Source organism: Mustela nigripes, chromosome 12 (assembly GCF_022355385.1).
Source record: "Mustela nigripes isolate SB6536 chromosome 12, MUSNIG.SB6536, whole genome shotgun sequence".
NCBI lineage: Eukaryota > Metazoa > Chordata > Mammalia > Carnivora > Mustelidae > Mustela > Mustela nigripes.
The window spans coordinates 41,211,477-41,224,834 of record NC_081568.1 but is presented as its reverse complement, the minus strand read 5'-3'; the positions used below and the strand labels follow the sequence as shown (position 1 = coordinate 41,224,834).

The window sequence follows — 13,358 nt, the reverse complement described above, 5'->3', positions numbered from 1 at the left end:
CATGTACGGGCTGGAAGCTGCGGGGTTGGCCATGACAGTGATAACGAGAGCAGTAATAAAACAGCTGCCGCTTCCCAGTGGGTTCCTCGGCCTTGCTCACCAATCAGGAGGGGTCAGGAGCTTGGGCTCTGGGGCTGGGGTTGCATCTCAGATCCCACACTTATCAATCACGAGTTCTCGAGCAAGTGACTTCATTTCTTCATCTGTCCCAGGCAACAACAGTACCTATTTCTTAAGGTCATGGTTGAGGACCTAACTTCAGTTGAGTTAATGTAGATCAAGATGCCTGGCAAATGGTGCCCGGTGTGTAAGAAGCACTCCGGACCACTGCCTCCTTTACTCCTAGGATGACAGTAGTGGTGGCAGCGGCATTCCCTCCCTCCCTCCCCCCGCCCACACACACACATGTACTGAAAGGCTATTCTGCACCCTGCATGGTCGGGGCACCGGTCCTACTGCGCACCCAGACAAGTGCAGCCCCTGCCCCCATGGAGCATCCTTACCAGCGGAGAACAGACTCCAACAAGGGCATAAACAAGAGCATTTTAGAGAACGAAAGCCTAGGGAGAAAGGAAACCGGAGCTGCTATGGAGGGAACGTGGTGAAGATTCACAGGCTAGCTGGGCGGGGGTGGGGAGGGGAGACCCTCTATGATGGGAGTTCTACTCCAATCTCCATTTTGCAGTTGGGGAAACTGAGGCTCGTGGAGGCTGAACAAGGTGTCCAGGGTCGCAGAGCAAATCCAAGACAGAGGAGGACTCCCCCGAGCCCATGATGGCCCAGATGAGCGGAGACTTAAGCTTTTCCAATCTAAAATGATGAGGGTCAGCATGTACCCAGCCCGCCCACCCACAGCCCGCTGGCCCCGGTGACCAGAGGCCCCGGAGCGTGGCGATCGCACAGCTCCCCGGTGAGGCAGCGAGCCCCTCGCTGAGTGGGCACTGCCTGCTGGGCCTGTTCCGGCCGGAGGCGCATGCGGTCACACGAGGCCTCCGCCGGCACTCTCTCCCATCCCAGGTCAGGCTGTTTATCCTTTCTTCAGGAAGTGCATCTGAAATTCGCATCTCGTGACAGCCTTCTGGCTGCACTCAGCCCGTTCCAGGCCTTACAACCGCAGCAGCAGCTGCGTAACTCGAAGGGGGGACGTGGGGCGAAGAGAACAAACGCGTTTGTCATTTTTGGAACAGAGCTAAAATAAAAGAAAGGTCAAAAGAAGGTTTTGGTTGGGCCTGACCCAGGCCCTGGGGAGTGTGGTGGGTGGGGGAGAGGAAGGACACACAAGGGCAGATCCGGACCCGCGGACTCTGGCCTGAGAATGCGATGGGCTCATCTGACTGTTTCCCCCCAGTTCCCCGGCCGCCGCCACCCACCCCCCTCAGGCCAGAGTCCCCGCTATTCCCAGAGCAATCCGTCTGGCCTGGCAGGCAGTGAAGTAAGACCTTGGAACCAGGGACCCGGTGATCACTCTGGGGCCTGACCACAGGGGGCTCTGCCGCCATGGGGTGATTGCGAGCAAATCTCCCAAGCCTAGCTCAGCATCTGGGGCAGGTGGCTTCCAGGAAGATTTGCCGAAGAGAACAACAAACGCACCAAACAATGAATTCTGGCCACCAGGAGAGACCGAGATGAGCGTCTCAAAGGAGAGACTCTAGAGGGAAGTTCTTCAGAAATGATATCACCGACACTGGACGGAAGGAGAATTCCCTTTCTCCCAGGGACCACAGCCAATGGCCCAGAGATACTACGAATTATCACACACATCAGAACTGGATCCTTCAGGGATCATGTAATGGCCAGGACTGTTAAATGTGGGCCCCATGAGTGGCCGCTGCCTCTCGCCCCCATATCACTCACCAACTATGGCTCTTGTTCTTTCCACACTAGTGTCTTTTCTAAGAGAGGGAGGAGGAGGGGCAAAGGGAGAGAGGAAAACCTTAAGCAGGCTCCACGCCCAGCACAGAGATGGACATAGGACTCGATCCCATGACCCTGAGAAGATGACCTGAGCCAAAATCAAGAGTCGGACCCTCCGCTGCCTGCATCACCTGGGTGCCCCCACACCAACATCTTTAACAGAGCCCTCCAGGCAGTAATTACCATTCCTCATTTTCTTACGAGGAAACCTATTTGCCATTTTTTTAATGGCAAAAATGCCATAAAATGCCATTTTTTAATAGCGGGGGCGAGGGCAAGGTCCGGGAAACAGACTGGACAAGGTCACACAGCAAGTCAGGGTGGCGGTAGGATTCACTGTGTGCGAGGCACTGTGCAAAAATGGATACAAAACAGCCAAGACCTCAGGAAGCACCCAACAGGGTGGGCCAAAACGAAGCGAGTAACGGAAGACCTCCCCCCCGTCCCCGGGCTGCTCTGGCTCAGGAACAGCCAGCGGGGTTGGAGGCCCTGACCCTGCCGGGAAGGAAGGCCAATCTGCCCACGGCGTCCACGGAGTCCGTCAGCACCCAGGACAATGGATCACAGGGCCCATGCTACCCTCTCTTCTTCCCTGGGCCCACTGGCCAGGCTTTCCCCACTCCGCTTAGAAGCCGAGTGCAAATTAATGGAGAGTTAATCAGGGAAGCAAGGGATATTAATAGCCTCGGCCCCACCCCAGCCTTCCTGAGCAGCTCTCAAGCCAGAGGAAAAGGAATCTTCAAGAAATCCCAGGGAAAATGTTTCACTTTGAAGGCCTAGGAGGGGCCTGAATTCCAGAGGGACATGGAATAGGATTTCTGCTATGCAAGCCAGAAGAACACTCCAAAATCTTCCCTGTCCAGGGGATTCAACCACGCTCCAAAACAGCCAGGGAATCAGTTTTCCCTCCTTTTTTTCCAACAGTGGGCACAGAGATTTCATCAGAGTCTAAAAGGACCTGATGATGCTCCCCTCCACGGATCAAGAACCACAGATCAAGAATCCACCACGTTCCTTCCTCATTCCCCACATGGGGAAACTGAGGCCCCACCCAGCAGCCCAACACCAACTGGCCCAAGACCACAGAGCAAATTGACAGAACAACCCAATGCCTGCTCCCTCCAAAAATACTTAGTGATGGTTGTGGTCCTGGCCAGAGGATTCTGGAAACACAGACACACGGAGGGTACCATCCCCGCCCCTGAGGGGCTGTTAACCCTGTTACAGTGGCTTGTCCTCCATGTTCCAAGTCTATTTCCACAGCAGTGGCACTGTCTGACTGGGGGAACACAGCTCTGACCCAGGCAGCACGGCCCCAGGATTCTCACTGGCCAAATGAGAAAACCAGGCTTGTGAATGAGGGAGAAACCATGATGCAAGTTGAGGCTTGTGGAATGGGCCACATCTTGTCCTTGGCAGGTAAGAAAGTATCTCCATCAATTCCTTCATTCAACGCAAGTGATCGAGTCCTTACAACATGTGAGGGCCCCAGAGATGAAGCCAATGCTGTTTGTCCTCAAGGAACTCACCATCTAAAGGACACAGAGACACAGGCACGCCCGTGTGCGTGCATGCAGATGGGAGCCTAGGACAGGAGCTCACCAACTGCCTAAGGGGTCGACAGGAGAGCTGGGCCTTGAAGGATTTAGTCACTTGAGAGCTATTTATTAAGGCCGGAGCAAGTGCCAGGCTTGCACTCCACAAGTGAAGAGCCCAGGGATATAAGTGCCATCGTAGTCCCCATAGTCATGGGGTTTATGACGTTGTGTGCGGTGGGGGGCAGGCACCGATCCCATAATCCCACACACAGGGGTTCATCCATGGGTAATGGGCAGAATCGGCCTGGGCTAGGGAGAGCAGGTGGGGTGTGCAGACCCTGACAGGGGAGGGGCTGGGGGAGCAGAGGTTGGCCAGGATGCTGTCCATCTGTAAGGGGTATGCCTTCCTCACTGGGCTGGGAGCCCCAGGGCCACACAGGCTCACTTGTGCCCAAGACCACTTCACACACATAGTGGGAATCTTGGCAGGGGCTTGCTGGTGGGTCTGGACAACCTGAGAAGTAGGGGCCTGCACAGTTTAGGTGGTGGTGGTCTCCATGGACCCTTTAAACCTCTCATCATCAGCTCTCCATGACCTGAAAGCATTTCCTGGAAGTTAGCCCTGTCTCAGGGAGAAAGCAGCACAGCATAGGTCTCATCCTTATTGTTCAAATAAAGAATGCAGGTCCCTGGACATAGTCGGACCTGAAGCCCAGCCCTGCTGCTCTGCACAGGACTGGCAAAGAGGTCGTACAGTACCAAGAGGTACGGCTTCCTCAGTTCAAGTCTTCACTGGATCTTTCCTAGCTGTGTGACCTGGCGCCAAGTTACGTAACCTCTCTGAGTTTCACTTTCATCACCTGTAAAATGGTCATTAATAGTCCTTTTTTTATAGGTTAGAAAGGACTTGGGAAATATCCAGACTCCTTATCACGGCCCACAATACCCTGCATAGCATCTGGCCCCTGCCTAGCTTTCTGACTCTACCCTGGTATGTTCCTCTACTACCCACCAGCTCTTCTGTTGCCCAATACAGCAAGCTTTCCTGCTCCCTGGCTCTGCCCTTGCTGCTTCCTCTGCCTGGAGAGCTCTGTCCTGCTCCCTGAGCTTCACACAGCTACTCCATCTCATCCTCAGAGAGGCCTCTCCTGACCACCCGGTCGTTAGAACCCCTTCTCACACCTGGCACATTTCTTCTGTGCGCACGTTACAATGAGCGCAGTTTCTGCATTGGCGGAGCTAGGGTCAGTTTTCTCTCTAGACTATAGACAGCACAGTGCCTGACACATGGAAGGAGCTTCCCTTTCTAGAAGGAGCGCTACAATGCATCAGGACCGAGAGAACGCTCACAGCACACGAGCACGACACCCGACACGTGACACCTGACACACGGCAATATGATCATACGGCCAGACGGGCAGGGCGAGCCTCCTCCCACCAGTCTTTATGGGGGAGGGATTTCAAGGAAAGAATAATAAATCTGACTGCACCCATCACTCAACTTATTTCACCTACTACCCTCCCCAAAACACCCAAACCTGCAAATGCACGCAGAGCCTGCTCTATTTTGAAGCAAATCCCAGACATCATAGTATTTCGTACTCGGGGGCTTCTTAAAGGATGTGTCGCCCATCACGGGCCCCCGAGACTGGACGCAGAGTGTGCAAGGGGAAAGGCATGGATAGGCACAGCAGTTCTTGGCTCTGCCTCTTTTCAAAGAATCTCTAGGCCCCAACTGAAAAATGAAGACAGCTGTACCCGCTCTAAGGGTTGTTAAGAGAATTCAATGAGTTAACAGACACAACAGGGACAATCCTGCCACAGCGCAGTTGTTCTATCCAAGTGAGTCATCTCCATTATGGCGTCGCTGTGGTTACAAAGCCCTGGCTCAGGAGGGAGGCCAACTGGGTTTGCATCCAGCTCAGATACTGACTAGGTGAATTGTGCTAGGCACGTGACTTAACTTCCCCAAGCCTCAGTCTCCTCATCTATAAAATGGGCTCATCATCGTGCCTGCCTCACAGGGCAGGGATGAGAAGTCAGTGAGACAATACACAAAAGGGAAGTCTCGGGGTTTGGGGGGCTCCTTTCTGACTGCAGGGGCATAGCAAGAGCAGCTCTTCCCAGCCCTCCCTGTGCAGAGGTGGTAACAGGCCCGGCGAGCAGGTGAGAACCACCCCAGATCAACGGCAGATCCCAGATGAGAGGCAGGGTCCCAAGAGCTGTGGGGTGATGGGACTTCTTCGCATGAGCAAATGCAGAAGAGGTGGTGCAGCGAGACCCTGGTGCAGGGAGACCCTTTCAGGAGCAGAGATAACCTTGAGGCTCGGAGGACATACCTGGAAGAGCTCGGAGTCATCGGGGCTGTACTGGCTGGGTTCAGTCTCCGAGTTCTCTGGGCACCACTGCAGCTCCCCGAAGCAGGTGGCTGAGTCAAAGTCGCTGGCATCCAGCTGGGAGAGGTCAAGCTCAGGAAAGTCAGCGCAGAGTTGCTCCTCCCCGGACCCCCCACCCTGAGGAGACAGGAAGGAAAGGAGGTGAGTCAGAGCTGGGCCTGGCTGGATTCAGGCATGGACCCTTCTTACTCATGGTGCTGCCAGCCTGGAACCCTGGCAGCTCTTAGGCCAAGGCCTGACTTTGCCACGTGACCAAGAGATGTCCCACCCTCCAGCAATGGTCAAATGAAGCCAGGCCCTGGCAATACAAATTCTGCCTGCTGTTCTCTCCCCTCCTCCTTCGCTCTCCTACACATCCCTCAAAGCCCTTTTCCCCCACAGCACCTCTCTCTTCTTAACAGAACTATTGTGTTGAAAACTTCATTAGAAGCTTTAAATAGATCCTCATTTACACTACTGTCCCCACCTGAAAGGGGATTTCTGGAACGCAATTATCAATAATGAAACAAAAAAAACCCAGCAATAAGAACGGCTGGCTTTTTTTTTTTTTTTTTTTTTGGACAGAGAGATCACAAGTAGGCAAAGAGGCAGGCAGAAGAGAGGAAGAAGCAGGCTCCCCGCTGAGCAGAGAGCCCGATGCAGGGCTCGATCCCAGGACCCTGGGATCATGACCTGAGCAGAAGGCAAAGGCTTTAACCCACTGAGCCACTCAGGCGTCCCGAATGGCTGACATTATTGAGGAATGACGATGTTCTGGAGAAACATTCATCCATGTTCTCGAGGACTTCACAGGACCAGGTGTAATGTCTAAAACGTGGAAGACCACCCATCCGAGGACAACAGGTAAATAAAACTATAGTCACCTGAAGCACAGAATACCACGGTGCCTCTGAAAAGAATGAGGCAGCAGTATATATGCTCTCCAAGACACATTAAATGTAAATAAAAACTAAACTATAGACTAGAACCAGTAGACTATTATGTCACATGTGTAAAAGAGAAAAATCAAACTACGCAATTCTTTGCTCACAGTAATATATATGCACATGTCCAGGAAAAAGTCTACAAGTCTCTATGCGCACCTGACCGTGGTGGATGGGGGACGAGGGAGGCACGGAGACTGTGGTAACAGCACTGACTGAACCAGCGTATCTCCAAGTGCAGTTCCGGGACAGGCAGGGTCAAGACCAGCAGGGACCATGTTAGAAACAATGCAGATTCTCAGGCCAAAGCCCGGAACGACTCAACAGAAGGCAATGGCTTTCTGACCCTGGTCTCCCACATCTAACAAAGACCAGTAGAAGGGCTGCCCTGCAGACTGAGAAATCGCCCGAGCTAGGAGGCTGACCCAGAAACGGCGGACCAGAGGCCTTGGGGTCCGGCAGACCTGAATCCTCGTCCCCAATCTGCAGCTGGGAAACCTTGGGCAAAGCTATTCTCCTCTCTGAAGCCCAACAGCCTCAGCCTTAGAATGACAACCCCCTCCCCCCCGGAAGAGTTCAGACTGAATAAGGCGATGTTACAGCCTGGCTTGGAGATGTTCAGTAAACGGTAGCTAACGGAACCAACAACAAGTCAGAACTAATACCGGTAAAAACAGCAGTGTTTCTTGGTGGGCAGAGAGGGTGCAACAGCCTTAGAGAACAAGAAAAGGCCTGCCACTTAAAAAAAAAAAAATAGGCTTTGCACAGGCCTCTTCCTTAATTGTTCCCACTTACTAAGCCTCATAAATTATGAACAAATGTATATTATTAGCTCAACTTGACACAGGAAAAAGGCTTTTATGCGAATTTGGGTCAAATGTCTTAATTGGCGTTTTGCAAGAATCCTGTATCCACGGGCAGCACCAGCGTCAGGTTCTCTCAAGTGGCTGGTCCCCTGCTCTTAGACTAGGGAGCAGGGTGCCCAGTTGAGTCTCTGTCTCTGGGGACATCCCTGGGATCACCCCAGGCCCCATCCAACATACCCTACTACCACCGGACACTACCACTCAGCCGCCCTGGCCCAGGGAACACCGGGCGGGGTGGGGGGGGGGGGATTGTTCCTCAGCTTCCTTCTCCTCTCTGTCCCTTCAGGTTGTGGGGATGCTGCAGTCCTGCCTGTTCTAGATGGTCTGTTTCCAGTCTTCGGCTATCGTGAACAGGTCCGCCATGTGTGTGTTCAAGTCTTTATGTGGACATACGTCTTCAGCTCCCTTGGGCAGAAACCTACGAGTGGCATGGCTGGGTCATACAGTAAGTGTATGTAACTTTGTAAAAAGGAAAAAAAATTGCTCTCCAGAACTGTTTTACCATAGTCCACGCTTACCGGCTGTGCTGAGTGTGCCAACTGTCCCACACCCTCCCCAGCACCTGGGGTTGTCAGTCATCTTAATTTTAGCCAAGCGAGTGAGTGCATTCCAGCATTTATTAAATGCTACTATGAGCCAGGCACTGAGACAACGGAAGACCCCGTTTCTTCCCTCACGAGCTGACATCTTGGTAGGGAAGAAAACACACAAATATTTCCTTATAGGTTGTGTTCGTGCTCTGAAGGGAACAGGCCAGGTGCACTGAGGGAGTAGAACAGAGGGAAAGGAAGTCTGTGTTGGGGGGGGCAGGAAAGGCTTCCTGGAAGAGCTGGCGTCTGAGTTGAGACTTGGAGGAGTCAGGCAGTGGAAGACATGCGGAGGAACGTTCCAGGCAGAGGGCCCAGCAAGGCAAAGACCCGAGCGTGGGCCAAGGCTAGAGCACTATGCACTGACCAATAGTGGGGGAGGCTGCAACTCGGGGAGCGGGGGGCGGGGGGGATGCCTTCAGAGGGGCAGGTGGAGGCCGGATCAGGCAGAGATTGTAAGGGATTTGGGTTTTACTCCAAGTGTGATGGGGGTGGGGCCGGCGTCAAGCCGGCAGATGGGTTAGGCGGGTGCAGCACCCAGGAGAGGGGCAGGTGGCGGGACTGGGAGGCACCACTTGGCCACAGGGAGGGCCTGTGGAGTGAGAGGGAGGGCCAAAGCAGAGACACAGGAGTTCTGGGCAGCCGGGGTCTCCCTAGCCAGCAAAGCCCCCAGCAATGAGCGCTCTGGGAAGCCCTTCCTGTATACATCCCTGATCCCTCTCATCCCATCACTCAGAGAAGCCACATCTGTAGGACTTGTTTCCTGAGGCTCAGAAACGACTTCAAAATCAGAGTCCCAGAATCCCAAACTGTTTGCCAGGAATCAGCAGCCCTGAGTGGCTGTCCCAGAGAGCCACTGCAGACAATCTCGGCATCCGAGGCTTCTTCAAGAATCAGACAAGGGTGGGGCACCTGGGTGGCTCAGTGGGTTCAAGCCTCTGCCTTCGGCTCGGGTCATGATCTCAAGAGTCCTGGGATCGAGCCCCACATCGGGCTCTCTGCTCAGCAGGGAGCCTGCTTCCTCCTCTCTCTCTGCCTACTTGTAATCTCTGTCTGTAAAATAAATAAATAAAATCTTAAAAAAAAAAAAAAGAATCAGACAAGGGCTATGCGTAGCTCTTATCACGCCCATAAAATAAACGTCTGAGCAATGCCTGTGCGTGCAAGAAACTTACACTAACTTCCAGGCCTTCACAAAAGCAGCTTAGGAATCCCGGGCCTGGCTGGTCTACCTCCTTCACTTGGCAGATGGGGAAACTGAGGCTAATGGATTTGCTCAGGGTCATCCAGGAGTGGCCTTCCCATCAGAACCATGCTGCCTCCTTTATAAAACACCCACAAAATGGCCATGACTACTGCACTTACTGATTATTCCCAGCTTCTCAACATACTCCAAGTGTACCCGGGACATAAAAATAAAGAAACCTCAGCTTCACAACCTTGTCGATTAGGGCTGACGCCACTCTCTGGCTCGAAACCATTAAGCACTGCATTAATAGTGATTTCTCTGGCCTTCTCCATATTTAGAGAGGCTTTCTGAAGGGGTGCTTCAGATCACGGTCCATGCTAATGACCTCACCTTAACTTGATGACCTCTATAGAGACGCTGTCTCCAAATCAGGTCCCTTTGAAAGGTACTGACTTAAAGCCTTGCTGTTGGGTCCCAGCCCTCCACTGGAGGCCCCCTAGTGGTACTGGAGGGCACAGCATGGCAATGACAGCCACTGCCATCACCGAGCTTATTATTACCAAATGTCAGGGGCCGCAATACGGGATTCTTAAAGTGACCCTTGCAGGGTTGGTGTCACTGTGCCCACGTCACTTCTTGGGAAACTCTGGGACCTGGTCCCTTGTATGCGTCTGCCCAGGCTGCTTGTAACAAAGCACCACAGGGGTGCCTGGGTGGCTCAGTTGGTTAAGCAACTGCCTTCAGCTCAGGTCATGATCTTGGAGTCTCTGGATCGAGTCCCACATCGGGCTCCCGGCTACGCAGGGAGTCCACTTCTCCCTCTGACCTTCTCCCCTCTCATGCTCTCTCTCTCTCTCTCTCAAATAAATAAATAAAATCTTAAAAAAAAAAAAATAAAAAAATAAAAAGCACCAGAGGCTGGGGGCCTAAATGACAGGAAGGTTTGATCCTCCGGGTCTGGAGGCCGGGAGGCTGAGCTCCCGGTGTTGGCAGGGGTGTCTCCTGCTAAGGCCACTACTGTTGGCCTGTGGATGGTGCTCCCTGCACGTCTTCCCATTGGCTTGCCTCTGTGGGTGCCTGCCTCTGTGTCCACGTTTCCCCTTTGGATAAGGAGACCAGCCAGACTGGATCACGGTCCATGCTAATGACTTCGCCTTAACTTGACGACCTCTATAGAGACCCTGTCTCCAAATCAGGTCACATTCCCAGGTGCTGGGGGTTGGGGCTCAAACGTATCTTCTTTTGGAAGACACAACTCAACCCATGGCACCCAGGGTCCCAGAATGGTGAAGCTGAGATTCAAAGCCAAGTCTCTTTGCTTCCTGCCAAGTCTGTGCCATTGCCTGGCATCTGCTTCTGAAAGTGGAAAGCAACATTTGAGACCATTTATTCCCGTTTACTGATTGGGCGGTGGGGGCTTTCGGACAAGGGCTGAGAAAGATCTAAGTCCCACGGCAAGTTCATGGCTGCATAAGGACAGGCCTGGGGCTGTGCCGTGCCCTGGCCTCCTGCAGACGGCCCACTCTGGTCCCCACCACTGGTTCACTTACGCTCCTGCTATGGAATGCCCCTCTGGTTGCTGGGCCTTCTGCACCCATTCCTCCAGCAGCATCACATGCCTGATCTGAAAAGGCTGCAGCTGCCCTAAGCCAGGGAGATAAACGGCCCTCGCAGTGGATTAATGGTGTTTTGTACATTCACGTAAGTGGCTTCACTGGAAGCCTATGTATCTTGTTGGAAATCGATTCGCTGCTTAAGAAAGAATGCATCTTCAGGAAAAATTGGTGGCTCCACGTTCCTGACTACAATCAACGAACCAAGCTTAGTCCCTGGCCTAAAGCACATTGTCAGAGTTACTGAGCGAAAGGGAGCAGGAGGGAGAAGGCAGCCTGCCGTGACAGAGGTCAGGTTCTGGGCCTGTTCACACTCACTGTGCGTCTTTCTCCGAGTGCACACTTCACTATGTCACCTGCCCTCTCGGTCCTCACTGCCTCCTCTAGAAAAGAGCATCCAACAGACAGACTCTGTGAACCCCTCTTGCTCAATTCGGGACAATTCTGTACTAATCTAGTTTCTGAAATCCAGAAACTAGAGGCTTTTGGAAGTATCTAGGTAGAACCTGGCACTTTACTCATAAATTAATGAATGAATGAATTTACCAAGGGGGAGACAAAGGTGGAGAGGGAAGAGCTGTCCTGAAATTTGGAAAGAGGCACAGACAAAGGTCTGGGCCCCAGCTTTGCTGTTTAATGCTGATCCTTTGAGGTCAGGGTGTAACTTTGGCCGTCTCGGCTTCTACTGACAGAAGGGGGATAATAAAAAGAATCCTGGCACAGGCACCTGGGTGGCTCAGTCGGTTAAGCAACTGCCTTCAGCTCAAGTCATGATCCTGGAGTCCCAGGATTGAGTCCCACATTGGGCTCCCTGCTCAGCAGGGAGTCTTGCTTCTCCCTCTGACCTTCTCCCCTCTCATGCTCTCTCTCACTCATTCTCCCTCTCACATAAATAAAATCTTTAAAAATAAAATTAAAAAAATACAAAGAATCCTGTCTCATAGGTTCTTACAAAGATAAAGCAGCATAGGTTGGGAGCCTAGCATACATCAGACACCCGTGAATGGTGGTCACAGATACAGTCCCTACAGTTGACTTTCAAGTGACATTCACAGCTATGGTCTCACTGGTACCTTTCCAAGATGCAGGAAATGGTTGATGGCCAGCATCCCCATTTGACTGATGGAAAAACGGGGGATATCAGAAGGTCAATGCTTGGCCTTGTCTTCTGACCCATTCCCTCAGTCCTAAACCTACTGGCTCTTCCAACTCTGGGTTCCTTCAACCTCCACCAGCCCCCTGATCCCAGTGTTATCATCATTCATGGTTTCTGTGGGAGAAATAACCTTTTCCTGACAGCCAAACTACACTGGCTCCTTCCAGACCTGCCTGGGATGAAGGGGAGCAGGGCCCCCCACTGAGCCTGACAGACCCCTTGACCACCATCATGGAGACTCCAGATTAGGACAGTAGTTAGGGTGGTGCACTACTGCCAGCACAGAGCCTCCTCTACTGACAAGAAGCTGTATTTGATGGTCTGAGGCAACTTTTCCCTTTTAAATTGCCATCAGGAATGGCCGGACGAGCCATGTGATCTGCTAGGGTGGGCAGTGGGGTCAACTTCCCTGCCTTCCTAACCATGGTGGATACCACTAACCGAACACCCACACCACTGTACTTCCTGCTGAGCCCCAAGCCTGCTCAACATGGAGCCTTAGTAGCCACTACTAATCAATTAGAACTGGCCTGGTCTGGACCTATGACTCTGTACTCATACTTTCCTTCTAAGAAGGAAGTAAGGTAGATGTTCATGAAGTCCCTGCAAAGCCATTTCATTAAACAGATGTTTTCTTCTGTCCCACCTCTGTTATATGGCTGGTCTCCCACCCATGCCCCTTCTTACCGGTGGCAGCCTACTGATTTTTCTTGGGGAAGTTGTCCCTTTGTACCACCTAGACGGTCCAGGGAAGCACAGTCTGGTTAATTAAAAGCCTTCACCCGGTGACCACAACAAGTGCTTCACCTGGTTCAGAGATAGATCAGAGTGAACACCAAGACTTTGCTAAAGCATTTAAACTAGGGGCTCAGCTGGCTGAATTTAATTCTGGAGAGGCTGGCAGCCATCTTTGCCACTGCTTGGGAAGAGAGCCTGCCTCAGAATGAAGTCAGCTCAAGGAATGTAGAGCCAAGAAGCAGCGAGAGAGTACTGATAAAATAACTTAAACACCTGGATCCAGCTGTGCCTGAAGCCAGCTATTCTCTTTACTCCACAGTTATAGGAGTGAGAAAGTTCTCTTTCCAGATTATGTACTAGTTTCTATCAACTATCAATGAAAAATTTACGACTAATTCATCCCTCTTATGCTAAAAAAAAAAAAAAAAAAAAAAAAAA

At 52.3% G+C, this 13,358-nt stretch overlaps 1 protein-coding gene across 1 annotated transcript in view; it reads right to left on the bottom strand.

Moving 5' to 3' along the window:
* Positions 1–13,358, bottom strand: part of PPARGC1B (PPARG coactivator 1 beta) — a 111,202-nt gene that overhangs the window by 26,544 nt on the left and 71,300 nt on the right. Inside the window, exon 2 of the mRNA XM_059417141.1 lies at positions 5,792–5,965. Coding sequence (XP_059273124.1) covers positions 5,792–5,965 — 174 coding nt within the window. The remainder of the gene's footprint in view (positions 1–5,791; positions 5,966–13,358) is intronic.